The following is a 26,993-nucleotide window of genomic DNA, read 5'->3' as shown; positions in this document are numbered from 1 at the left end:
CAGGGTCCAACTGACTGAACAACTGAACTAAGAAAAGAATATGAAATGTGCAGTGCGTCTCTCTGTCTCAATAATCTGCCATTTCACACATGATAACTGTTTAAAAAAAAGTTGCATTTTACACATTATAGTCCCCCACTAAGACCTTGAACAGACACTTTTTAAAGCATGAGGTCAGCAAGTAAAGATAAAGTGAGTTCATTACGTGTGTTTGGCAGTGATCTGTCACCATTGAGTGAAATGCATTTCTATGTAGGCAAGCACAATACAGGACAAGGTCAGGCAGGGTTATGAGCTGATATTTTTTAAAGAAGCACACTTTACATTTTGATGTACAATAATTCACATGTCTGCACCCTGAAGCACAACCGAAGTGATATGAAGTATATATAATGTGCCACCTGTAAGACTTGGCACATTCTCTTTCACCTCACAGGACTCCAAAAACCCAGTTTTTACATTTAAAATTGCCCTTATTTTAAATGTTTGTCCAGGAGACATGTGAGTGAGCATCAACTCCAACTCTGAGCAGTGACAGCATGATAGTATTCACTCAGGATGAGGCTGCATGTAGAAATACACAGAGACAGCACATAAGCTTAGAATGAAATCAATCATCTATATACAAAATGAGTCCATAAGAATAAACAGTGTGTTTGCTGCAGGATGGAGGAGGGGGGAATTGTCGTGGTGTTGTGACTCAGCACTCAGTGGCTCTGACACCAGATGCCGGCACCAACCTCGATGAAGTAGTAGGAGGTAAGAATAACTGTGACACACGCTGAAGGCATTCTCAGGATACTCAGTGCGGACACAGCAGGGGTCCCCGCGTTGATCTCCCACCGTGTAATAAGATATTAAAAAGATGTTTTTGTGTGCTTTTTAAAACCGTTCTGAGGCATTTGTCAACGACCTGTTCTAAATGCAATATGGATTTCATATGCTGTGAAGTTGGTGTTAATTTGGATGATCCTCTCACTTGAGTCAAACCAGAGCCTCCCAGAAATCATCCAGAACCATTTCAGAGTAAGATCACTTTGCTTCCTGACAGATGATTTACTCACTCACTGTGTTGGAAATGTAAAGTTTACTTTACTGTAATCTTAAAACAACATTTACTAACTTGTAAGTATATGCTCACTTTAGACACACTCCAGAATATATGTATTTACCTTAGCAAAGAAACAACATGTTGCTTCTATTGTAAGAGATTTCTGCCAACATGAAGCTAGGCAAATTTCATTTATCTTCTCTCCATAAAACAATTTAAGAGACTCTACAGGTGAATAGTGTAAAAAATATTTTATGTTTAAACAAGGAACAAAAGTGATAAAAAAATAAAAATAAAAAACAAATTCTAAGAGTGGACTGTATATCTCTCTTTATCACTTCATAAAACAGAAAACACTATCAACAGGCAGAATTAAAACATCACTTGTCATTGTGTTTTTAGAAATAAAAAGTTAAATAAATCAGTCTGAATGAATGCCATACTGTATAAACAAGCCCCTCTGTATAATCTTTCAGAATGCATATAGAAATCTTGCTGGATAGTTATGTGTGCGTGAATGCTACTGACGTGGAGGTTTCTAAATCAGAAAAGCTATTTTCAGAAAACAGATATTACTTTTAACCAACTGATGTCAACATAAAACTTCCCTAGTTGATTATTTACATCAACATTTATTTATTATTGCATTACAAGTTTTATAAAAATATATGTTTAAATGTGCAAATTAAGCATTGTCACATAACTAATACACACATTTGGATACATTTTTGACTAATATTGACAAAATTTAGTAAGTGTGTTTCTGTCATTTTCTGTTTTGCTTGAAAAAAGACACGTTATGGACGTAAAATAACCCAAACTCTAAAAATTGACCAGCGTTTTGGAGTCTGGAGTCATTCTGTTAGGAGCGGATCATCAGCTGGCTCAGTCATTCAATCGTCTGGGCCGGCTTTATGCTGTGACTGACTTAACTGAAACAGCGATGCAGTCGTCATCTGAGCTCCGTTTTTGACTACGCTGATTTAAATTTGTTATCTCTATTAATAGGAAGTATAAAGTGTGTGTGAATAACTAAAGCAAAAAACGTTTCACAGAGCAAGATCGGTTGACCTGGACACTGTTGAGCTGACATTGTGTCTCCAGAGATTGCCCATGGGGGCTTTCGCATTCAGCTTTCCACCTTTTTTTAATTAGTTTTGTCCCTGGTAGCTTGTCAGTTGAATACATTAAATATTTAAAAAGGGATTTGGGGTGAATTTGCTAGACAGATTGGCCTGAGGCCAAAGTATAGCTGATTGGATTGTGCTGGTGATCTGGATCTGAAATTTCAACCATTAAGATACTTTTTATTCCTTTGGCCTACATTATTCTGACAGAACGAGACAGAAATCTGGTTCAGAGTCCAGTTCAGACTCTGCACCCATGCTACTTTTAGATAATTAGCTGCACTTAAACTTGGTAAACCATGAGTCATGGTAATGGAGTGATGAGTATGCTTTAGAAGCCTCGTCAAGAACATTGAGACACCAGTTCCTGCCACCTGTAAAAAAAAGCCATGTCTGTGAGCTTATGTCACGTCTCTGGGGCGAAGGTTATTAATATCCGTACTACCCGTGTAATGTGAGGCCGCCGAGGTGACGGTTCCTACTCAGGTTGACTACTAACGTTTTCATGAATGGGACTGCACTAGGCCAGAAACCTCGTGACTGTGATAGACGGTGAGACCACCACCCAAGAAAAGAACACTCGCAGACATCATGTGGGTTGGGTATATTTATTTTCTTAAGTCATTTACAGTGCAAAATAGAACTCCAGGTAACAAAATAAGCCACGACTATATTGAAAACAACAATGCTGTCCATGTAAAGCAGAAAGCTGAGAAACACTGTGTAATATAGAAGCTCCTGGAACAATGCTGAAGTTAATATTCATGAAATAAGCTTAGAAATAATCAAAATAACGTCTTAAATCAGACAATTATCATATATTGCAGTTAGTGGGAAGTCAATTTGTATTGCAGCTTGATCAAATAGTGACAACATTTGCAGTCCGATGGCACATTATTTCCTTAAGTCTATGTTCACATGCGAAAATATCGCATTGGTCAGGCATTGCTTGTCAAGGTTCAGTTTAGTGACACATTTCTGAAACATAACAAACCAAAAAAATAAAACAGAAGTTATATTGTGCTTTCTGGCAACTAAGGTCAACTGCAATCTAAACGCATGCAATGACTACACCACCTTCGAACACAGAGGTACTGAAAATGGTAGCAATGCTCGGCGATTCTTCAGAGTAACGTCACCATAAATAAACATTTACATAGCATATAATTTGGCTATCAAATATACGATGCTCTCTCAAAATAGAGTAAACTTTCTACAAAGCTAGTACAAATGGATTTAAGAAATATCTCTCCCATAGTACTGTATGTCACATCTATTTACATGAAATATAAAGTAACAGAATCCACATAACCAACATAAATTATATATATATATTGTGCTTCTATACGTCTTCTGGCATGCTTTTCTCAGTTCTAAAAGATTTTCACAAAAAGAAACATTTCACAAATGTAAACAGATTCCTTCAGTACATACAGGAGTTTTTTTTTTGTAATCGATGCTTAGACTAAATCTTTCCGGCACCTTCCTATTTACATGTTTTGGACCTGTTGCAATGTCATAAACGCCCTCACAACCAACTAACCATGTTCATTCACTTCACGGCGTCTGGTCGAACTGGTTTAACCAGATTACCGTCAACTGGCATCGATCGGATCTGCAGTTTTTTTCACATAAAACACGACATTCTCACACTGTGTACCTTTAACAATCAACAGTCACCATTAAACACGCTAACAACACATTTGCACAAATAAAGCCAATTAAGTTCTGATGGAAAGAAAAAAAAAAGTTTATTTCTCCAGGCTGAAATTGGGCATTAGGTTGAAATGTAAGAAAGCATAAGAACGTAGTCTGATCGTCCCAGGATTTGCTCCCAAAGTTGGTGATATATCTTAACAAGAACATAACAAGACTACAGCAAATCACATTACAGCTGCAGCTTTGTAAGATTTCAAAGGGAACTGTGAACAAGATAAATCAGAAGCTCTGCACTGACGTTCGGGCATGTTGGTTAACTGATAATTAAAGGGAAAGATGAAGAAGAGATGATTGCCCCCACTAGGGGTAACGTGCCTTAAAAATCATTAAAGGGATAGTTGGGTTTCTTTGAAGTGGTGCTGTATAAGGCTCTTATTCATAGTGAGTTAACCACAGATTACAATTGGCATACTGCAGGTTTAGGGAGGCAGGATGGAGTACCACCATGAAGGTGCAAATTATTTTAGCTTTCAGAAGGCAGGATTTGTTGCTTTACGGCTATGACTTCGGTGTTTTAACAGGTTAATTTGCCAAAGACACAGTAACACAATCTAACTGATCAAGGCTGCAGCAGACCAGCAACTTCTGCCTTCTGCTGGTTAAAATTACAGTTTCAGTCGAGGGAGTCTTTGAGGCTTTGAAGAAAGCAGCTTATACCGGCTTCAGTTCCCATCAAAGGGCTTTAAAGCGCTGATAATGTTCTAAATATAGAATAACTCATAAACTCATATTGATTTTTCAGAGGGGCCTTGTTTTCAGTGGCTAAAATTAATTTTGCTGCTGACCACGTCTACAGCAGCTTTCAGTGGCAGTACTCCTTCAAGGAACCAAACTCACCCTTTAACCTTGGATTGACAGGTGCTTGATTAACCATACCTTCTTGAAATTGCATGTCATTGGTGTTTAAAGTGGAAACAACTAATAAATAATGGAAGGGCAGAATAACACTGGCAGGACCATATTTGTGCTTATAAGCTCAAGTTTGTGAAGACTCTGTGACTTCTAATGCACTTTTGCAACATTTTACATTTATTACATTTAGTATTTTGGGAGAGCAACTGATAACTCTTTCTGTTAATGTTTTTAAGGTTCTATGTACATTTCAGGGTTTTCAGTGCATTAAATATCCAGACTGAATGTTTGTCATTATTACCAGAGACACCTATGAACAATAGTTAAAAAAACAACAAAAAAATAAATAATGATTAAATAAACTAAAACCAATTTGGTGCACATTAATAATCAAGACCTTCATTTAGTCACACTGAGAGAAATAATAATATTCACAGACACAGAGGAGGAATGACACAGCACTAGCATACGTTTAGTGGACACGTCCGTCCTCATAGTGGGCTCTCTGCAGGTCAACTCATTGTCATCGTTGTTTTCAACCTCAAGTGAGACTGATTCCGTGTGCGCTCGTGTACCATCGCATTCGAGATAAAACTTCCCATGCCTACTACACAGTTGTCAGCTCTATTACATTTAGATCAATCCGGTTCAGTCTACTAGACGTGGCAGGAGAGAACGAGGGCTGGTCGAAGCAGACGTCTGTTCCTGTGCAGTTGTTACCCATCCAATCAACATCGGACGAGAGCTCTCAATAAGCTAGTCATCACTAGAAGCACTGCTGTGGCTGCAGTGATAGTCACAATGGAGTTCCAACCTACCTCACTCCTCTGAGGGAAGACATGAAAAGAGCAGTGTTAGGAGTCCATAGAGAGTATCCACCTCCTGTAAATCACACTAAATCCTTTAGGGAATAGTTCTATATTTTAGGAAATTTGTGCTTTCAGAGAGGGAGATAAGAAGAATGCTAACTCTCTTGTGTCAACCCATGAAACTTGAGTCTGGAGGTGGTTAGCTTAGCTTAGCATGAACACTGAAGCATGGGGAAACAGCAAGCCAAGATTCTAGACCTGCCAGCAACTCTAAAGTTCACTTGTTTTGCATCTAGATTTTTAAACCAAATGAGTTTAGGTGGGGTTGTGCTGTCACTCTTCTTTTATTTGGTTTAACATTCAGCCTAGCACTTAAAAATAGCATCTGTCTCCGCAGGTCGTGGTCATTACCTCATGACAAATGATTTTTGTCAAGATTTTATTTTCATCTCAGTTTGTGTATGAATTTAACAGAGAATATACGCTGTGTAAATTAGTGAACCTCAGAGGCGCTGGTGGCTCTAAGCTAGCATTTTCCCATGTCTCTTCTCATTATGCTAAGCTAAGCTAACTGTCTAAGCTGCAGCTTCCTATTTAACACAGATATGAGAGTTGTACCAATATTCCCATCTCAAAGTGTTAAGTATAATTTTAAAAATGGTGACCAATTCATTTAAATAAGCCATGCGGTGCCGTTCAAGGAAATATTTTGTTGTAATTTGCCAAACTGCCCACCCGTCCCATGTCCACCTTCATGTAACCCTGCAACATCAGCATCTTCATTTAATAAAGACCATTTCTGCACTTTTCACCCTTCCGTATCAACTAAATGAATCCCCAATAAAAAAAAAAAAGATGTTAAAGGGTCAGTTCACCAAAATAACAGAAAAAAAACATTTTTGCCTAAAGTGCTGTTCAGCCATGCAGATAGCCAATATGTTTTCATTTTTCCACTTTTTATCTTAAGCAACAGAGTCAAAGTGAACAAATTACATTTAAAAATGTTGCCCTGCTTCACTGATTGGCATCAGCTGTTTCTTTCAGGCCTAAAAATCCCTGGTTTATTCGTCAGCTGTCTGGCTACCGGCTGGGTACTATCACTCAGTTCCAATTTTGGAATTGTTGACTTATTAAATCTATTGATCATGTGTATTTACAGAGCATTTGTTCTTTAAGCAGAGAGAGTTTTTTTCTCCCAACTAAAACAACAAAACCATTTGCTGCATCTCTAAGCAACTAAAACCAGAAACAACAAGAGGCAAGTGAGTAAATGCTCTTTTTTTTTTTGTAATTTGGGTGAACTAATGTGTTGTGTGTGTAAGAACCCTACGTAGCATTATTCATCAGACAGAGATAAGCTCCTCCCATACCTTGCTCTCTGGGACGCCAGCTCCGACAACCAGCACCAGACCACAGCCACAATTACAATCATTCCTATGAAGGGGATGGAGAGAACAGGGTGCTCAGACGGATGGATGAATCTCTGAGGAGGGAACAAAAGCAAACACAAGGACCATGGAGATGAAGGGGATGAATGAATGGATGGACCGAAGTAGCAAAATAATACACACACAGATATGTGACAGCAGCACAAATGAACAAAAACCACTAAATTAAAAGTGCAACATGGTCTATGGCTGTGACATAAAGGGGGAGGGTTGAGATGGAGTGATTTACACGTCCTATCAAGACAATGCATAGCTTTACGGTGACACAAACATCAACTGAATGTGAGTATGTGTGAGCAGCGCCGTGTGGCATTTACTGGCTCCGTGTGATGTTGTGGTGGCAAGAAAAGGAAGACACACAGCATGGATGTTGTTGTGACTAGCATATGGAGGTATTTTAGTCTCTCTATCCTCACTTTGTAGGTCATTTGTTTTGGAAAATTTGTCGTCATACAGGCTGAGAGGTCATGGACATTCAGAGAACAAGGACAGCACCAGAGACAGGCACGGGCAGACAGTTTGACACAGAGACATCTCATCACGGCTGTTGTCGACAAAACACAGAGTTTTGGGTCTCGTTCTTTGGGTTGTTTTTGAGCAGGTTAACCTTAACACAAATACTTTACATGGCTATCAACACTTCTCTGAAGTGTTCAGATTGTTGGATGCATGTATTTCCCACAGCAGAGACTCCTTGTTAGAATTACATTTGTGTTTGTGAGGTAATGCAAAAGATGCCACAAACTGTTTTAGAGTCTGTGCATTGTTTTCATGTAGTCAAACAATTAGAAACTAAACCTTAATCTCATGAAAGAAATACACATAATTAGGTATTGCTTCTTCAGTTAAGAAGAAAGCAAGTTGCAGTTGAGAGCTTGAAAGCCCAAATCCTGCAGGATGTTTTGGAATTACCCAAGCTTTCAAGTAGTTATTATGAAAGAATGGTATAGCTGTAAATGGGCATAGTATTTAATTTTCTTTTCACTGCAAGCATATTTTCATACACTGTCTTAATAAAGAGAATACAAACCAGGCTGACTGCAGGATAGAAAAAAATAAATAAAAAACTTTAAAAAATTGGTATGCTGCAAAGGTCCTTCAATTACTTTAGCTCTATTGAAAAATGTCTAAAGGCTACAACAAACAGGCCTCACCAGCACAATATGCATTATTTCTCTGGTGCCTGCATGCTTTTTTTCCCTAGATGTTGTGTTTTTGTCCAACAACAGTATTTAAGCTTTGCTATCACAGAGTGGTTAGGACACAGACACAGTTGGGGGGAATGTTCCCCAGCCCAAAGCACACGGTAATTACTGATATGTGCTGACGGGCCAGGTCAGTTCATATCAAAACATATACTGCTACAGTATGGGACACATAAAAAAGTGGGCTCACAAGACACGGGGTACGGCAAGGTGTAATGTGAGGTTAGTTGACAGTGCGGCTGCAATGGAAAAGCATTATATTTCTTCAGTCACTGTAGAGTTTTGAGAATAAATTCACATCTGTTTTAAAATGAAAAGAATTGAGTCCAGAATGCAATTATAAATTATGTTTAGTTTATGAATAACTCAAAGCGGTGTAGCATTTACATTAATTTCCTTAATCTGATACCAACTGTACAGCGTTGTTTTATTCATGTTCGACCCATTATGACCTTGGCCCTCAGGTCCCTCACCTGAGTCCCCCCGGACAGCTTCTCCAGCTCTGCCTTGCAGCGCTGCAGCTCCTCCTCCAGCTCCGCCCTCTCCCTCTGACTGCTGTCGTACAGTATCTGCAGCTCCTGCAGCTCCATCTTCAGACCGTCACACTGCAGGGCACAAGGTCAAAACATTCTCTCATGGTAACCAGATTAACTTTATGTGACGGAAAATATAGCACCTAAAAGCAAAATGAATTTTCCAATATCTGAGCCAACTCTGTAGATGTTTTATTGACATTTTTATTGCTTAGACTCTATCATACCTGTCTCTGAACCTGTGAGGCCTTCTCCTCGGCCTGTTTCAGCTGGTCTCTCAGGGAGAAGATCTCCCCAACGCCTCCATTCCAGCCCGTGGGCGTCATCGGCTTCCCATCAAACGAGATATTCTTCTGGATGGAGGCGTCGACCAGGCGACAGTTCTCGGACTGGGCCATGGTCATGTAGCTCTCTGTCATGACCTCATCTGGGCCGGTCTCCATCTCCTTCCCCTCTGTGCCCTCCACTGTGTCTTCCTCTTTCAGTGACAGGTACACGCTGGAGCTGCAAAGTGGAGGTCAAAGATTAAAAAAGCACTTCAAATGAGTTGATAATTTCTCTGATGAAAGAAGAGGAGCGGAGGCTGTTCTAAGAGTTCACAAGAGAGCTAGTTAGTTTTTGTTGTCACACTGAGCAATGAGTTCTCATTAGGCCATAAAAAGACACTGGATTGTCACTGTCTATCTCAGAAATACAGCACTTCAGCTAGGCTACAAATTCTATTTGAATTTTTTATGATCAGTTTGTCTATAAAATATTAGATAGCTGAAGAATATGCCCATGACATACTTGTGAAATGCCCATCAAACATCAAAATTGAACTCTTAATCTCTCAGTTATTTTTAATTGCTTGCTAATTAGTCCCCAAATGGTTTCAGCACTTCACTGTAATCCCTCATATGATATTACAATCTAACAGGTGGCCAGTGTTTTCTAAATGAGACTCGGCTGGGATGAGAGGTAGTATTACAGGGGGTATCCCCTCCAGCTGATCCAGTGAGCGCAGCTCATGAGTGAGCAGTCATTGACCTCTCACCATGTCCTCTGTCTCTGCAGCAGCTGCAGCCTCTCGGAGAGGCGTCTGTTGTCCTCCTTCAGGGTCTGACACTCCTCCCTCAGCATACGGCACTCCTCCTTTAGCAGGTCCACGTCACCTGTCAGAAGGAGATGTCAGAGATGAAGATATTAAAAGAGGATGCAGGTAAGCTGAGCTCATCTTTAAAGCTTATTCCCAGAGTTTACACGAGAAACTTTAGACCACTCTCATGTGTGTCTGTTAAACGTAAAGGCTGCAGCCAGGAGCTTGTTAACTTAGCTTAGCATAAAAACAAACAAAAGGAAACAGATCCTAGCTATAAATTTAGTTTAATCTTCTGAGATTGATGGCAGCTAGGTTTCATATAAAACGCACTTTGGATGATGTTTTCGTGTTTTCATGAGCACAACCATGAAATAATATGAACTCTCCTCCCTCAGTCCCACCCGAGGCTCAGCTGCAGAACCCAGCGGTGATTTCATGAGATGGAAGTGTGCGTCCCTCCCCATCATGACCTCATGGTTTCGGTATCTTAAGTACACACACCAACACACACATCTGCACATACACACAAGCACACCACTCCCTCTGCAACACTCGGCGTTCACATGTGTAATATTTATTGAATCCCGCAAATGATTTATGTTCTTGACTGCGGGATGCTAACATGATGTGAGCGAATAAGCTCATCCATAACCTCGAGTTTTGTTTTCATCATATCAGCCACAAAGGCTGATCACAGGCTATTTGTGAGAGTAGCAAGCTCGGCAGATTCAGGTCTGTTTGTGTTTTTAATGCTGTTCTCACTGAATGTTTACGCACAGTGTGAAGATAAGGTGTAAAACCAAGACTTGTGCTGTTTTCGATGTGTGTAAAATAATGTTGAATGGTAGAAGAAGGCATTTGACGTCTGAAAGCACCTCTGTCTTCTTCACTGGCATCTGTCTGTCTTCTTTGTGCGTTTCTTTGTGTTTACTACACTGTTGTCTCCCCTGCATTCCCCTCATCCCTCACCCTCTTTCCTCTCTGCATCCCTGCGCTGGCTCTTCATGTTGATCTCGGCTCTCAGTGTGGTGATCTCCAGCTCATACTCCTGGGTCTCTTCACTGAGGCGCTGCAGCTCGGCCCGCCGGCGACACAGCTCCTCCTGCAGCGACGCAATGTCATTCTCCCTCTCTGCCGCCGCCTCCTCTGCTGCCTGTTGGAGCAGGAGCACCTCCTCCTGGGCCACACGGAGCTCCTCCTGGGCCTCCGCCAGCTCGCTCTCCTTCTCCTCTTCTAGGCTGTCCATCTCCTCCTGCACAGAGCGCAGCTGGGCTGTGGTAAGAGGAGGAGGAGGAGGAGAAGAACGTTAGGTTTTCTTTACGGGCAATGCGTGGGTGAGACTGCAGTGTCAGTGTGTGTGTTTGATCTCACCTGAGGTTTTGCGGCATTGGACCTGCATGTGTTTGTGGGGGTGGGTGGCGCATTCTTGCATGTGTGTGTGTGTGTGTGAGTAATGTTTGAAGGCGTAGCTGATGTAACTGATGGCAACCATCATTCTTCAGGGTCAGGTTGAGATTATTAGTTTAACAGTTTCAGGAACAGAAAATGTTCTCCACCTCCTAATGACTTCAAGAACAATTGCAATCCTGTTTTTTTCTGTTTTTCACTGGCCTTTACTTTTTAAGGATAAGGTTTCGAAACATCTTTTTTTTACGTAAACTACCTCTGCTTTGAAGAATTTCATTTTTCTTTCATCTTTCAGTATTCTTTCTTTAATATTTTACACCTTGCCTGGTATTTTACAAACTTAATAAATTGGAGGGCTCTTTTCTACGCTTTTTCTGCTTTTTCCTCGCCATCTAGTCTGGGTTGGATCTAAATCAAGGCAATTAAACTTGTTTTGACATCACGGCAGCTGATGATAGCTGCAGCTGCAGAGGCAAATGCAGAACAGGTTTTAAACCTAGAAAGGAAGGCATGATTCTCAGCAAAAACGAGGGAAAATTATCTTTTAAAGTAATTTTCTCATATTGTTAGTACTGTAATCTATTTACCCCCACATGGCTGAACACATACTGTGTATCATTAGGGCCTTGAGAAGAATAATTTGGTCTTGATGTGAAGGATAGTCATTTACATCCAGATATGCCGACGTGGCACTTTGTATCTGAGACGCGACAGTAGAGAGCTGGTGAGACGGATGACATTGTCGGTATATTAACTTGGCCGTTGCTGTTGAGGAATTTATTTGCTGATGGTTTTAATTAGTTTGATACCTTGTAGATTCTGGATCTGCCGTGTGAAGGCCTCAGCCTGATGGGCACTGGCCAGACGCTCATCCTCCAACAGACCTAGAATGGGAGGAGAGATAAGAGGAAAAAGTCAGTTCAGCAGGCCAATAGAAAGATGACAACCTGATAAGCTGTTCAACCTTGAGGCATGACTGAGTGACACAAGCAGCTTCTTGTGTGTCTGCTTGTCACGTTAAATACACTGAATAGTGCGTGAGTGGGCCGTGAGCAGTAGTCGTTATTATTAGAAGAAAAAAAAAAGAAATCCTCCTCCTGAATCTAACAACTTTTAAGCACGGCAGAAGAAAATGAAGCTGATTATTTTTGGCTGCCGTTTTCACAGCTTTTGGTTTTGCTGCTATTTTTCGACTTTCTATTTCTTTTTGGTCCCTGTTAGTATGTGTCATGCCAAGTAATTTCTGTCGCATACTTCTGGCAGGTTCCCTGGTAGTTTTACCAGAACAACAACAGCAGCTAGTTGAAAACAGGGAGCAGTCAGTCGAGTCTGAATATTTTCGAAGAATTATTTAAACCTATCAACAAAAAAATCTGCTGGACATACACAGATCAGGCGTAATGACCACCTTCCTAATATTGTGTAGGTTTACTTTGTGCCTCCAAAACAGTTGTGATTCATCAAAGAATGGACATTTGCCTTCTGAGGGTGTCCTGTGGTGTCTGGCAACAGAAGGTTGTTAGTGGGGGTCTTTGGGTCCTATGGGTTGAGGGGAGGGGCCTCTGTGGATCATCCCACAGATACTTGATCAGTTTGGGATCTAGTGAATTTGGAGGCCAGGTCAACACCTTGTGGTGCTATGGGGTGGGGGTACCTGGTCTGGTCTAGGTGGGTGGTACATGTCTAAGTAACATCCACATGAATGCCAGCTCCAAACGTTTCCCAGCAGAACACTGAATTGTCACAAGATGATCAATGTTGTTTACTCCTCCCGTCAGTGGTTTTAATGTTGTGGCTGATCAGTGTACTATGCAAAAGCTTTAGGCACTTAAGGTAAAGTGAGGATGTTTTCAAAAATAACATCATCAACAGTTTTCCAAGGTTTTCACAGGTAGGTCGTTCCAGGGAGTTTGGAGACCTTGCTGCAGTTCTTAATTGCTTTCGTCTCTTCAGGTAGTCCCAGACTGACAGCGTGATGTTGAGAACAGTGCTCTGTGGGGGCCTTAGGCTACCATCTGTTTCCTGACTCCTTGGCCGCTCAATAATTTTGAGACGAATCCGACACCTCTTTGATTGTGTTTTGTGATGGATAGGAATCCAAACACCGAAAGTGCTTACAGTAAAACTTCACTGTGTACGCTGTACATTTTTTACTTACCCATAGGCATGTCTATGAGTATATATAGCCATAGAGGTATTGTAGTGTTTCAAAATGTGAAAATAATTTTTAGACACTTTAGAAATCTTTTAATTCAGAAAAATCTTCTAGTGAGCTTTTCCTGTAGTGCGATCAGTGGGTGAGCATTTTAATTAGTCCAGCTTTACAACCAAATACCTGCAAAACTAACGAATAAAAAACTCATTCATTCGAAACTTACTACAGTGTAAGCAATTTTCACGGGGGTGATCCAGAAAATAGACGACATTCATTCGAGAGAGACACGTCCAAACTTTTTAAATAGAATTTTTCAATTCTGTAGGCATCACAGACGAATCCATCCACCTAGTGACAGCATATCATTGTGGGAGCCAGACATCTCATATAAAACCTATAGCATCTGCACATATCAGCTGCCAACAGACTGAACAGCTGACTGCTCCCAGAGGGATTTGACCAACAGTGATTTCTCGTTGTAGTCCAGGACACCCGGGCCTAGAAGCTTCCCTCGGCGGACATGCAGTTGTCTGAGAAATGCCTCCACCAGTGGCAGACAAACTACTGAGCTCACCACGCTGTGTGTCTTAGAATGACAAACAGTCAAACACTGAGCTCGCTGCAGCCTCATACCTAAGGCCTTACTCACAGCTAGTGTCCCCGAACAGTAGGCTCATCATTTCTAAGGTATGATGTGATGCTCTATTTAGCGACTATGCGCAGTTGACCGTGTCAGCGACCACATATAAACAGCTACACTTCAACGTGTCAAACTAGACTGTCGGCTGGAATGTTAAGCCCTTCCGAGAGGAGAGGGTTTCTCCTGCGACTGTGTGAAGGGAATTGATGAATTGTAAATAATCACTGAGATGTAAAATGAAAATGTTTATCCGACAAATTCTTTTATCCCCCAGTAGCGTTCTCACATTTCTGTCCACCTTGCTTGTTGGTCTAGGTTATGTTTTTAAGCAGCAAACTAAGGCCCACTTCATAAAGGAATAGCAAGCGCTGCAGATTTGACAAACTGACTGCAAACCTCACATAAATTAATAATGCAAGCTCTTGGTATACGTATTTTTTTTTTTATTATTGAAGGGGAAATCATATCATGTTAGAAATTTGGTGAAAAAGACGCCACTTAGAGGAAACTGTGGCTTCCAGTTGAACTTCTGTTAATGCTAGGGAAGTAAAGTTACAGACTGTTGCTAACTCCTCCTCGCCTGCTTTATAATTTACTGTTCAATTGCAGCTGGACTCTGAATTATTGTCTTTATGTTAAATTGATATTTTTAGAGAGCTGTGGCTTAATCTTGTTATCTACTACTAGATGTGATGTGATGGAGTCAGACATATCCTGACAAATAGAGTAATTTTTCTTTAAATGCTAGAAAAACTGCCATGGATTTAGGTTACGTGCTCCAGTTGATAGTGGAGGACGTTTGTATTGAGCTTGACTTAGAGTTGTATAACATGATCATACAGTGTAAGTGTCAATCACATCCAAAGCTGCAGTTCTCACCTTGCAACTCATGGAAGCTCTCCTGGTGTTTGTTTGAGGTCTCCCTGGCGTCTTCCAGCTCCAGGAGGAGCTGCAGCACCTGGGCCCTCAGCTCCTCCAGCTCCTGCTCCTCCGTCAGCGGCTCCTGCTCCTTCCGGCGCTTCTCCTCGCCTTCCTTTTCCTCCTCCTTCAGTTTCTTCTCTTCCCCTTCCTCCTCCTGAGACCGCTCCTGGTCCATCTCCTCCTTCTCGTTGTTCTCCTCCAGGACGCCTCTCTCCTTGGCTGTTATCTCGTTGTCCATGGTGGGGCTGCACTCAGCTTTCAGATCGCAGGGGTCATCTGATGGAAAGACCACACAGATCTCAGAAAGGAAAGTCTGCTGATAGGATCAGAGTGGGTGACTGATAGAGAGATTTTCAGGGGAGAGACCCTTTTGTCGTCACCTAAATTCAGTCATGCTTAGCTGCAGCTCAAATTGTCTTTTCTTTTTGAATCAACAGCACCATCTTGTGATTGCACTGATTCCTTTGTACGCCAACCTCTATTAGACTTATTTAACTACATTTAAACATACCTGATTTCAACATATAATATAACTGACGACACTCTTATGTGACCAGAACAAGGACTGTGATCTTCTTCTTGTAGTGAATCCATTCGCTAGAGGATAAAGATCATTTATGCCTAATAATGTCAAACTGTGTGCCATGTTTTGATGAAATACAGGTGTTGACTAGAACATATAAAGGCTTTTGATGATGGCATGTGCATCGATTTGTTTTCTCTTCCTCAATTTGCCCTGTGGACTGTGTAAATGTTCAACCAGTAGGTGGAGTGAGTTAGCTGACACAATGCGGAGAGAAGGAGGAGGGAGTATGCTGAAGCAATCACTATGACTCACCACTCAGCAATGCACCTCAAAGTCCATAATAACACAAGCTACCACTCATAGTAAAATGAGGGAGATGTGACACACATCTCCCTCATTTTACTCTGCGTCGTATGGCATGTGGTTGTATGTGGGTTTTATGCTCGTTTATTTTTAGAAATGTTTTCATGTCATAAAGGCCAGGCTGGATCGAGAGCTGTTGTTAATGCGGGCCTGTAAAACCAAACGAGACGTTTTATATGATGTATCGACATTATAACAAGTTCGCCTTGCTGGAGCCGTGGAGGCAAATGCAGGGCAGGTCAGAAAACCAGAAGGGCAGGCATGATTTTCGGCAGAACAGCATGACGGAAAATTCCCATTTGAAGTCCTTTCCCATTAGTCACATGGGACTTTCTGTGAAGCGTGGAAGGCCTGAGCTAAATGGAGAACATATTCACAGCATTGGTTTGTTCTGAGCAGCAATTTTAAAGGTAACAAAAAGAGCACTTTTACCCCCAACTTCAGTCTCATAAATAGAGACTCTGTTTACATCGCACACTGGCCAGATATAATCCCACTCTCATGTCTCAAAAACATGCCCTCCCAGGTCAAGTCCATCTCAGAAATAAATTAATACGCTCAATTACACATTCATGTTCGAGTGGTCTCCAAGTGCTCCAAAACTGCTGTTTGTATTCAGAAAGCTGTGTGAGGATGAGAAAAGGAAATGGTGAGAGACGGAAAGACGCGAAGAAGAAAAATGGTGCAGCAGGGGACGGAGTAAGGCATTAACTAAAGATCTATCTAATTAAGAGTGATGCTCACCAGTGTAATCTTGGCTCTGGGGATGTTTCCATTTCTTGTGGTAATTATTTCTCTGCGTGGTTTTCCCCCTCGCTACATGTAACTATTTCCATCACATCCAAGCACATGAAACATATACTGTACTTTCTGTGACAGCTTTATTCCTTCCTGTCTCATAATAATGTTAATTTACAAAATGCAGCCGCTGAGAGGCATGTGAGAGGTTTCACAAGCACTGGGCTTTTTTTTTTGTCATTAAACTTTGATGCTGGTGTAATGAGTTAGTCATAAAGAGGAGAGCTGGAGTGCTGTAGCAGGGGGGTGAATCGGAGCTGCTTGTATAGCCAGCGGCATCTAAAGGCCATCAAGAGACAAAAGACTCCCCACTGAATATCACTCACATCCAAATCCTTTAGGATGTTTAAATGTGGAATTCAGGCTGGTGTTGCTGAATAGAAAGAACAGATGTAGTGAGCTTAATCTTTGCAACAATAACCTAATTATGGCACACGCACCCCACGCCCTCCCGCCATGCAACCACCCAGACTACCTTTCCTGTTTTCCTTCCCCGCTTCTCAATCATTTCAATCCTCAAAGAAGCTTTACCATGTCACCTTGTGAGTGAAAGTCAAACGCGCTGTGCGTCAGAATCGGCTGCAGCAACACCTGCGCTCACTCCCCTGCACCCTTGGACCGGTGCTGGCATTCAGTCACGCTGGGATTGCATTAGACATGGACGCTGCATGCATACAAGAGCAGGGACGGACGGCAGTGTCCTCTCAGGAGCAGCGTTACAGCTCCCGGGGAGGGGATGGCTTTATCTTTGCACAACACATTCCTTCATAATCACGTTGCAGCAAAACACACCGAGTGTGTCAGTGCAAACATTGTGCCACTTTAGAAAAGAGGCAACAAGCCAAGCCAAGTTCTTTGTCAGCATCTCAGAATTACTGTCTGAAATTTAATTTAAACATTAATGTGCCAACAACGCCCCTTTGTTTCACTACTGAATTGGAGCCCAGTGATGAAGTGAGGAGTGTAATGAAATTTGCACTTTGCAAAATTGAGAAGCAGTGAGAGGATTTCAGCAAAAAAATATAAAAAAAGGAGGCATGCAGAGAGAGGGATGGATGCGGGACAGAGAGCTGTTCATAGAGGAAAGCTTGTCTCTCTGAATTAATCAGTGTGATCGTGCAGGTAGAGTTACAGTATATTAAATATGCGGCAAAAACTGAAACTCAGCCTTATAGACTAACAGAGTAGATAAAAAAATATGCTGAACAAGATATGCCTGCAATAAGGAGTTGCAGCTTTACCTTAAATCCATTTTAAATCCATTTTACAGTCTTCAGTTCCATTGTTCATTATGCTTTATTTGAATTGTTCGTGTTCTTTGTAGCAGCTGAGTCTGTTATTTCCCTGTGACTGCAAGTGTCTAATTTTGCTTTACAGAGGGAAACATCTGGAGACAAATCAGTGGTGAAATGAAATGACAGCTCAGTGAAAGCAAGAGGCTATCTACAGGTGCGCTGTGGTGGGATTCAGGAGACAGGTGCTGGTGGTCCGTGCGTGTCCAGCTGCGTGCATGTGTTGCATGTGTTTAAGTTTGTGTGCGAGAACAGGCCTTTTTTCTTGTACCTGTGTGCACATAGTGTGTGAGACACGCGCCTGCAAAACCTAGTGTACTATATATATATATATATATATATATGATCGCAGACGTCTACCATGTTTTAACTGCACATATTCAGTTTGTGTATGTATGTCATGAATCTCTGTGTAGGAGGCCATGCATAATGCACACCACCCCCTCCTACCCCAGCTTTGAAGCCAGCCCCGCTCTGATGTTGTAGCTTTTCCCCTGCACTGGCACACTTCCTCAGCTACACATAATAAAGAGCAGGGGTGGGGGAGCTGAAAAGAAAAACATGGAGGGGTGAAAAGATACAAAAGAAAAAAGGAGGAGAAGACAATAAGTGAGATGCAAGAAAGAATAAAGAGTTATGTTATGACCTGAGGACACTCATGCTCCTCTCTTCTTCATGAAACTAACAGGAATCAGGTGCAACCACAATCTAGAGCCATCTCCATGGTGACCTCAGCTCACCAACAACCCAGGGCTTCAACATGTGTAAAGTCACCGCGGTAATAAAGCTGTGTTTTGTGCAAAGGTTTGCCAACCACAGAAACCTACTGTTTGCCGCTTGCTTCTCCCTGCAGAGAAGCCCGAGTGATCGCATCAGGTGCACCTTCATGACGCTCACACTGTGAGGTCACGCCATGTGAGATTTGCAGATTCCGAACTGAGTGAGACTCAAAGAGCTTGAGATGAGCAGCAAGCTACCAGGGTGGAGGTCTCAAGAGGTTAATGTGAGTTTATCTCTCTCTGTACATGGAGCCTAAAAACTCCAGGGAGTGAAAGGAACAACAGCAGCAAAAGAAGACAAGAAAAGAAACAGGAACCGCAAGAAGACAAGAGTTGGCCTGACTTAATCAGCCGCTCTGTTATTTAAATGGAAAATCCATGTTTGCTCTTTCAAAGGGAAATAAGAGAAAGTGGGTCAATGTAATAGAAAAGCATTGCAGAGTGTGCTATAATTTGGCCTCATTAGATGAGCATGCACAAAAACCGTGTCAGTGTGTACATTCTGCAGGTGATTTATTCAGGGATTGTGTTTTTTATAGGCTCGTGTGTGTGTGTGTTTATGAGTGTGCTGGTTGTGCGGCTATTCCACTTAAAGATAAGAATAGTGACAGAGAACAAAGTGTGAAATCAAGTGATGCAGTAATAATCCATTTGATCTCAAATCGGCACCACCCACCTGAAATCAATCTCTCTGGAAGGATTTATCTCACTTAAATCACAGAGGGAAGAGGGGATACCACAGCTCACCGTGTAGCTGCCAAATCCACAAAGGATAAAGACCCACAGGGTGAGAGAGGGTGAGCTAATGATAGGGTGACAATGCCAAGCATTTTCTGAGCGGGAGAGGGAAAGTTAGGTCCACAAAAAAGGCTGCAGGAAGGAGCTGCATGAGTTCATGAACCTTTTCTATTCACTTGAAAGTTGTTAGAAACTTTCCATTATATAACCAAGAGAGAATAAAAAAACATATGGCACACTCTGTTTTGTCAAAGAGCGCCTTGAAAGCCTTTTTTTTGAAAGTGAAGCACTTAAGGCTGATGGGGGAAAATCGGGTGGTGCAGGGAGACATGTCAAACTGTTCAGGGCTGAGAAAGAAGGATCTGGGAAGCCCGAGGGCGGAAAAGTATGCAAGACTAGTTTTCGTTTGTTGTTTTTCTCAGAGGTCTCGGCAGCTCCCACGTCGACAAAGTTTGGTCTAGGGCAGCAACTTTGCCGTTTATTAGTTCCAGAGAGCCGAGAGAAATCCTGTTTGTGTACCTTTGGGGTGCATCACCGCCGATGCGAATTTCACAGGATGAGGGCACAACACTGGAGAGGAGTTGAGGGGAAGGAGGAGAGGACAGGAGAGAAATGCTGTGTGGGCCGATGCGCTGGCAGGTGCAAAGGTTTGTGAGTCCGTACATGTGTGTTGGAGGGTGTGTGGGCGCTGAAGAGAGCAGAGGATAGCAACTGAAAGAGGGGGAAGAGATAGTGAGTGGGAAAGCAGAGAGTGAGACTCGTGAAAGTGGGAGGAACAGTATGGTGGCAAATGGCTGTATGATATACAGACAGCCTGCAAATGTCAAAGGTGCCTCTGATGATGTTATATTGATCAGCGGAAGTGAGTGTTTGTGTAAGTGCATCTGTATTCCCTGATGGTGGATGTGGCAAGTGGTTTTAGATGCACTTCTTCCAGTGCAGCATAGAATGTATCCCCCAGCAGGGACTCCCAGACAGATGTCTAGCTAGAGGTGACCTCTGCAAGGGGAGAATAAATGCACTTTAATCCATTTAAGCTCAAATACATACAAAATGTATGTAACTCAAAATGATACGAGTTAATACTGACTGCCGCTGTATGCCCAGCAGGGTCACCAAGACTGATGTCTGCCTAAAAATGGCCTCAGTCCAGTCGGAATAAATACACTTTAATCCGTTTAAACTCCAAAAATGTGTGTGACTCTAGCTGCAGCTGAATCCATTTCCAGTTTGCTGTATGTCCATTCTCATCATGGTGGCTCAGTCACACAGATTCACTTCAACTTTTATCTGGAAAGTTGCCATGATTGGATGCTAAATGTCTGCTTTTAAAAGCACACCTCGGTCTGTAATGAAAGGAAAGATGTCCCTGGTGCTAAGATAACAGGAACAAGCTTGTTAGGGAGGGAGGGAGGGAGGGAGGGAGGTGGAATTTCTCCTGAGACAACATCCATGTCAGACTTGGACGTGATACACAAATGCTCACAAAACTAGTGACTTTTCAAGTCAACTTTTCAGAGCGCGTTTTAAGAAACCGTGCACCATGAAAACATTGTTGAAAGTTCACTTTTAGGTCATTTTCAAAAAGGAAACGGAAGCCAGATACAACCTGGCCGAGGGTCAAAGAGCTGTTGACCTGTGTTTCTGTCTCAGCCCCTCCACACCAATAAACATCCTCCTAGCAGTGTCCCAAACAGAGCTGCCCTGTCTGCACGCACATTCAAAACACGCACCAAACACACACGTCTTCCTTGTTGGGACACACAGACAAAAAAAAAAAAAAAAAAAACATTCCACAGATTCTTCTCATACACAGAACTGATTCTGTAAAAAAATAAAGAGATAAAGGTGCATTGTTCTCAGTGTCACATGATGTTGAGTTGTATGAAGTTACCAAGCAAGCTTAACTACAGCTGTTCAACACGAATGCTGTACGCAAACAGAAAAAGATTCAAAGCTGAACTAAATTAATCCAACCGTGCAACCAGTCAGCCTCAGAGTAACATATGCATCACATCCAACAGTTGTAACTAGCCAGTGACTAGGCCTGTATTATTCCCTGCCATTCATTACCTGGCAGCGTGTAGCCTCCATCAAATGTCCACAGATGCCATATGTGACAGTGATGCCCACTCGTCAGTCAGTCAGTCTGTCAGCTCGGCTACAGCTCCTAATAAAGACACGCTTCCACGACAATCTCCCCACCTGACCACCTCTCTCCGCTTCCTCCGCCTCTTCGTGTCAACACCTAACACTTTAGGAGTAAACAGTCTGTCTTAGCAGAGATAAACATAGAACCCTCTACCTTTATTTCCTGCACGGTCGCATGTGATCTGTGGTGCAGGGCTGCAGCCACACGGCGCGAGAGTCGCAGATAAACACACACAGACAGACAGAGAGAGAGAGAGAGAGACAGACAGACAAAACAGCTGCACAGACCTGTAGAGTCCAGAGCCTCCTCTATGAGTGGAGGTAAACGCAGTCCATCCATAGCCCCCTGTAGCTGCCGCGAAGAGGGAGAGCCGGAGAAAGAGAGTGGGCGAGAGAGGGTCAGAGGCTCCGCACGCCCACCTCAGCTGCAGGGAGAGAGGGAGACAGAGAGACAGAGAGAGAGAGGGTGAGAGAGAGAGAGACGAACGCACGGAAAGTACTGAGCTCAGTGTCAAGTACTCGCACACATGCAGGCTTCGGTGCATTTACACACACAAACAGAGAGAAACAGGCTGTACCTCAGGAGAGTTTGGGAGGATCCGGGGAGCTGAAGGCTGAGCTCTGGAGCGTGGGAGAGATGCCGAGAGGGAAGAGGGGAGGAGCAGAGTGGAAGGAAAGATGCTGTTTTCCAGACGGCAGGCTCCGTCTCCCTTCTCAGATCTCCCTCTCTCTCTTTCCCCCCTCTCTCTCTCACACACACACATGCACACACACGCACACTCTCTTGTTATGGATGCCCAACACAAATAAAACTGGATGCGCACACTCACACTTACTATACACAGAGGCACTCATACACAAACAGTTAAGACTGTATTAACATCCTTGTATCAAGGCTAAGAGCATTCCTTTATGTTTCCATAAATCAATTATCTTTTTGTTGCTATTTCCCTCTGGATATTACAGTGGACCCAATTATTGTTTAAAACAACTGAGAGCCAGGACCCAGCGGAGTGGAAGAGTTGGCAGAGCACATCAAGGACAATGCATTAACCTAACAAAAGTGCTAAATCTGTCAGTGTTGTGTCACGTAAACTCCAGCTGCATCACTGAGGATTTAAATTTACGTCACGGTGAGAGCAAGGGGATAAAACATGGCTCACAGACTTCAGAAAATCACAGGACCGGGACATGTGCAACAAACTACCTCTTTGCCTCAAACAGCCTTCAGCATTAGTGTGTGCTGAAGCTCACACACACACACACACACACTCCTCCTCATTCACATCTGCACGTTCGGATTTGGCCCCTGAGCCAAATGAATTTACCTATAATGAGATCCAGACAGGCCGCTGCAGTGGAGGCTGACAGCTAACGTTGCAGATTACTGATCATTTCCCCTCCATTGTTCATTTCCTCCCCTCCCCTTTCTGACTCTCTGTGTTTACTGCTAATGAACAGCGGCTCTTATGCTATAAACAGCATCTGAACCACACCACCGCCCCCTCCATTTTCATCAATACCCCTTCCCTCACATACACATCTCGGTCTGTCTCTCACCTCTGTCTCTCCTTCAGCAGCATCACATCTGGCAACTTCTGTGCAGCACGTAAGAAGCCAGAAATGTGAGGTGTGCCGCGAATGAAAATATGTCAGCTGGGCGAGAGAGAGGAAAGGAGGGCCTGGCTTAACCGTTCGCTGGCCCAGTAGGAGGATATTCCTATCACAGCACAGCAGGAAGTGCTTTGCAGACACACTGATACACACACACACACACACACACACACACACACACAAACGCGTATTGTCACACATGTACTCATGTGCAACCTGGCGACATCTGAAAGAGGAAACGCTAGGGCAAAAACAGAAGTGCATGTAACGGAAATAGAATCTAAAAGTCTGCGTCTGGGTACCAGCGCGTGCTTGTTTGTACCTGTGCCGAACAGTAAGCCGTCTCTGAGGGACAGACAACAAGAAACAGGGGATGAAAGATTGAAAAGATGTCCCCTTATAAGCACTTCCTTCACTTGCACGGGGCTCCGCGCAGCTTTCCTCTGGCAGCTATAATCCACAGACAAGCAGTAATCTTTTCACTTGAAGCTATTCCACAGTCTTCTTAACACACACAATAACACCATGCACACACAAACACACACACACATACTGACACACAGAGGAATGGAGGGCCGTGGAGAGAGCTGGCTGACAACACATGACAAGGTGTTGATAATGAGCTGACAATGTCTGGCTTCACTCCACAAGTGTCACTCTGGTTTGGCAGCAGCTTGGTTGCACAGCAGAGGAAGAATGCAGAAACCTTCGAAACTTGGTCAGAATAGTTCTCTGTGTTTGTTTAAAAGCTGCTTGGTGAACCAAACGGATGGCATGCAGCTACTTCAAGACAGCCCTTCTGTAAAGGTCAGTGGACTAGAGCTGAAAGCTACACTGGCTATTTGTCTATGTGAGATCTGTCACCAACTTTATGGCTATAATGTACTTAAAATAACAACACAAAAATGAAAATTAAACTACCCAAAATGTCTACGTGCCATTCGACCAATGCCTGGTCCCCCTGCAGTGGGAGTGTGTTAGAGATGAGCTGTTTGTTCTGTAACAGAGAGCAGTCCCACAGAGTGTGAGGTCACATGGAGGGAATCTCTCCAATCTGTTCATACTGCGGTCTTTGTTTTGTCCAGATTCAACCACAGACATGGCGCCCACAGCCACAGTACGGACGTCAGGAATGCGAGCGTGTAATTGACGTGCGACGCAAACGAACAAAAAACACACACACAAACGCTGCCTTATTTCTTTATGAAGCACGTCGGCGTCTCTGTGGTTTTACATTCCTTCGCTCGTGTAATCTTGAGCGTAATGCCTGTGTGACGGAGACTGCTGAAAAAGGATTTATACAAAAATGTGCATCGTGAATGTGGGGAGTCCATGTAATGGCTGGTGGTTTGGGCCACATTAGCAGCGTATTCTTTATGGAGGCCTAATGTCTGCCCATCAATCGGTCCCCCGCTTCTCAATTACAGTTCAACTGATTGGCATAAAATTTGTTACAGATGTGCACAGTCCTCATGAATCCCTACTAACTTTGGTGACAGTTGGCATTTCAGGTTTTTTAATTAAAAGAACTGCAGCCTGGCTGTAACACTTTGATGAAGTCCAATGGAATATCCAGAGGACGACTGCTAATGACTTTCATTATCCCCTGACTTTTCCTCGAGCGCTCTCATCAGGTTAGATTTCATCTTCTTGTATTTGGGTTTCTAACCGGAGGCCTGCACAGCTGATGACATTCCCATCAGCCTCAGCTGCTCTTTGTGTTTAATACAAATTAGAAAATGTTGGCATGCTGATGTTAATTGTCATCATTACACTCAGAGAACTGACTGCTGCATCTCACTATACTCCCTCACAGAGCCACTAGCACGGTAGCAGACTCTTATTGTCATTCATTAATTAAGACCTGAACAACTGGAGACTTCTGAATGAAATATCAGTCTCCTTAGCAATTAAATACTAATTGTGCAAGCTAGTCACTAACTTGGTCAGCTAGTCGGCTCAAATCAATTAAAACAGCAAGTAGAGTTTTTTTTTTTTTAGTTGATATTGTGATAGTATTGTGCATGATCCTGTAAGGTGCCGAATCCTAAATGAAACTGTGAGCAACAGTGGAGGAGGTGGTTGTTATTCACTGGGTCTCTAGCTGAGCTTCTGCACAATGGTGTCATGTGTAGTCTGCAGTGTGATTTTCAGAGGAATTTGAGATGATTAGAAATACAAACAGTGCACAAGTGTGCAGAAGAAACGGGGATTGAAAGGGATACAAAAGCAGAATAAATCATAAAATAAAGGGACCTAAACGCAGACACATATGGTCCGGTAATAGACACCACATGTGCATGAAAGGACTTCGTAGACATTGACGGGTGAGATTAAATTATTGTCAGACAAACAAAAGTCTTTCCAATAACCACATTTTCAACATCCTAACACCAGGTTATCTTTGGGAAAAAAAAACACATCACAAATGTTAACTGTTTCGCCCACGGCACTGGTCAAACCCACTACCACTATTCAGCTGATTTGCTCGTGAATGCACCAGAGGGATCAACAAGCTGTGTAATTACTCTGCAGTGACAGTGTATCATTGTCATTGTCAGCTGGCCATGTAATGGAACCTCAGAGCTATAAAAGACAGTGATTCACCCCACAATCCACTTTACACCACCGGGCTGCCAGCCTTTAACTCCGAGCATCACTGTGGCGCTCTACGGTTGCCTAGCAACTAAAGGAAATTGGAGGTGCCTTTGAATTAGGGACGTTTAAAATGTGATTTATATGAAGACCTTGATGATAAATGTGACCCATAAATCTGGAAGTTTCTCCACCGGCTATTTCTATGCATTCATCATTAGGAGACTCTAATTCTGGCTGCAGACACAGCAGCGTCGCAGAGCTGCAGAGCTTGAGGCGGCTGGAGTGTGAGGCTGTGGCTCGCTGCTAGACGCAGGGGACATTTTCACGTTATAGCGCAAAATCGGAGGAAGGGAACAGAGCCTGTTTCCATGACACCATAAACAGGAAATGGGAAGGGCTCAGCGCTACAGCAGGACCAGACATAAATCAGCATGGAAGTTGCCAGGGAGGTCAGAACTTTCCCATAATCTGAGTTCATGCATGAGTGACACACACATGCAAAACACGCACTCACAGTCGAACACACGGGCAAAGCATAAATATTCTACCTAACCTAATTCTATCTGCACACTTCCCACTCTCTCCTTCTTTGTCTTCCTGTGAGAGAACAATAATGTGTCCCTCTCACTCCCCCTCAGTAGAGGAGGGAGCAGGAGTGGAGCTGCGGCAGTCTTTTTGGTGGCCTCCTCCAGGTCCCGTCCCCTGCGGTCACCATGCCAACCTGTGTGAGGAGGAGGCTTAGCTGTGGGCCCAAAGAGACTTGATGAGGTCCTAGGATAATTAGCAGCTCATTATGGAGCCCAGTGAATAGGCCAGCGAGCTCCAGGAGCCGCGAGGGACGGCGCAATGGAAAACACACAGGACTGCTCACATCAAAGGGAAGTGCTCACTCTTTAGACCACGTAGAAAAAGGAGAGAGACTGGGGAAGGAGAATATTGCTCTCCATTCGCACCTACAAATATAGCTCATAATCCCTGGTTTTTAAGCCTCCGTGTGTGTGTGTGTGTGTGTGGGTGGGTGGGTGGCTGTGTGTACGTGTGTGTTATTCAGGATATCGGCGTCATACCAATCGGCGTATTTTATTTTTTTTTCTCTCCCAGAGGCCTTAGTTGCTCCACAAATGCTCGAAACACAGCCAGTCCTCCTACACACACACACACACACACACACACACACACACACACA

The 26,993-nt window shown here is 43.0% G+C and overlaps 1 protein-coding gene across 4 annotated transcripts; it reads right to left on the bottom strand.

Moving 5' to 3' along the window:
* Positions 1-2,770: 2,770 nt before the first annotated feature.
* LOC311495973 (uncharacterized protein) lies at positions 2,771-23,037 on the bottom strand. Of its 4 annotated transcripts, XM_084555670.1 has the most exons (10): positions 22,174-23,037; positions 21,884-22,020; positions 14,907-15,224; positions 12,042-12,116; positions 10,795-11,097; positions 9,781-9,898; positions 8,972-9,248; positions 8,685-8,816; positions 6,929-7,041; positions 2,771-5,576 (listed from the first exon to the last, which is right to left on the bottom strand). In XM_084555670.1, the coding sequence occupies exons 2-10, from the start codon at positions 21,933-21,935 to the stop codon at positions 5,564-5,566; spliced, it is 1,401 nt and encodes a 466-aa protein (XP_084411796.1). In that variant the 5' UTR covers positions 21,936-22,020; positions 22,174-23,037; the 3' UTR covers positions 2,771-5,563. The 4 variants fall into 4 exon arrangements, with proteins under 4 accessions (XP_084411796.1, XP_084411794.1, XP_084411795.1 ...); XM_084555668.1 differs by lacking the exon at positions 2,771-5,576 and having other exon boundaries at positions 5,607-7,041; XM_084555669.1 differs by lacking the exons at positions 2,771-5,576; positions 22,174-23,037 and having other exon boundaries at positions 5,607-7,041; positions 21,884-22,049.
* Positions 23,038-26,993: the final 3,956 nt, after the last annotated feature.

The sequence above is a fragment of the Chelon labrosus genome (genome assembly GCF_963514085.1).
Source record: "Chelon labrosus genome assembly, chromosome: 11".
NCBI classification, from domain to species: domain Eukaryota; kingdom Metazoa; phylum Chordata; class Actinopteri; order Mugiliformes; family Mugilidae; genus Chelon; species Chelon labrosus.
This window is presented reverse-complemented; position numbering and strand designations above follow the sequence as displayed.

Coding starts and splice junctions, on each gene's coding strand:
- LOC311495973 (XM_084555668.1), bottom strand. CDS start 21,935: ATGGATGGACTGCGTTTACCTCCACTCATAGAGGAGGCTCTGGACTCT. Junction 12,117..14,906: donor GAGCTTCCATGAGTTGCAAG/GTGAGAACTGCA, acceptor CTCCCATTCTAG/GTCTGTTGGAGGATGAGCGT. Junction 11,098..12,041: donor GCAGATCCAGAATCTACAAG/GTATCAAACTAA, acceptor CTCTTACCACAG/CCCAGCTGCGCTCTGTGCAG.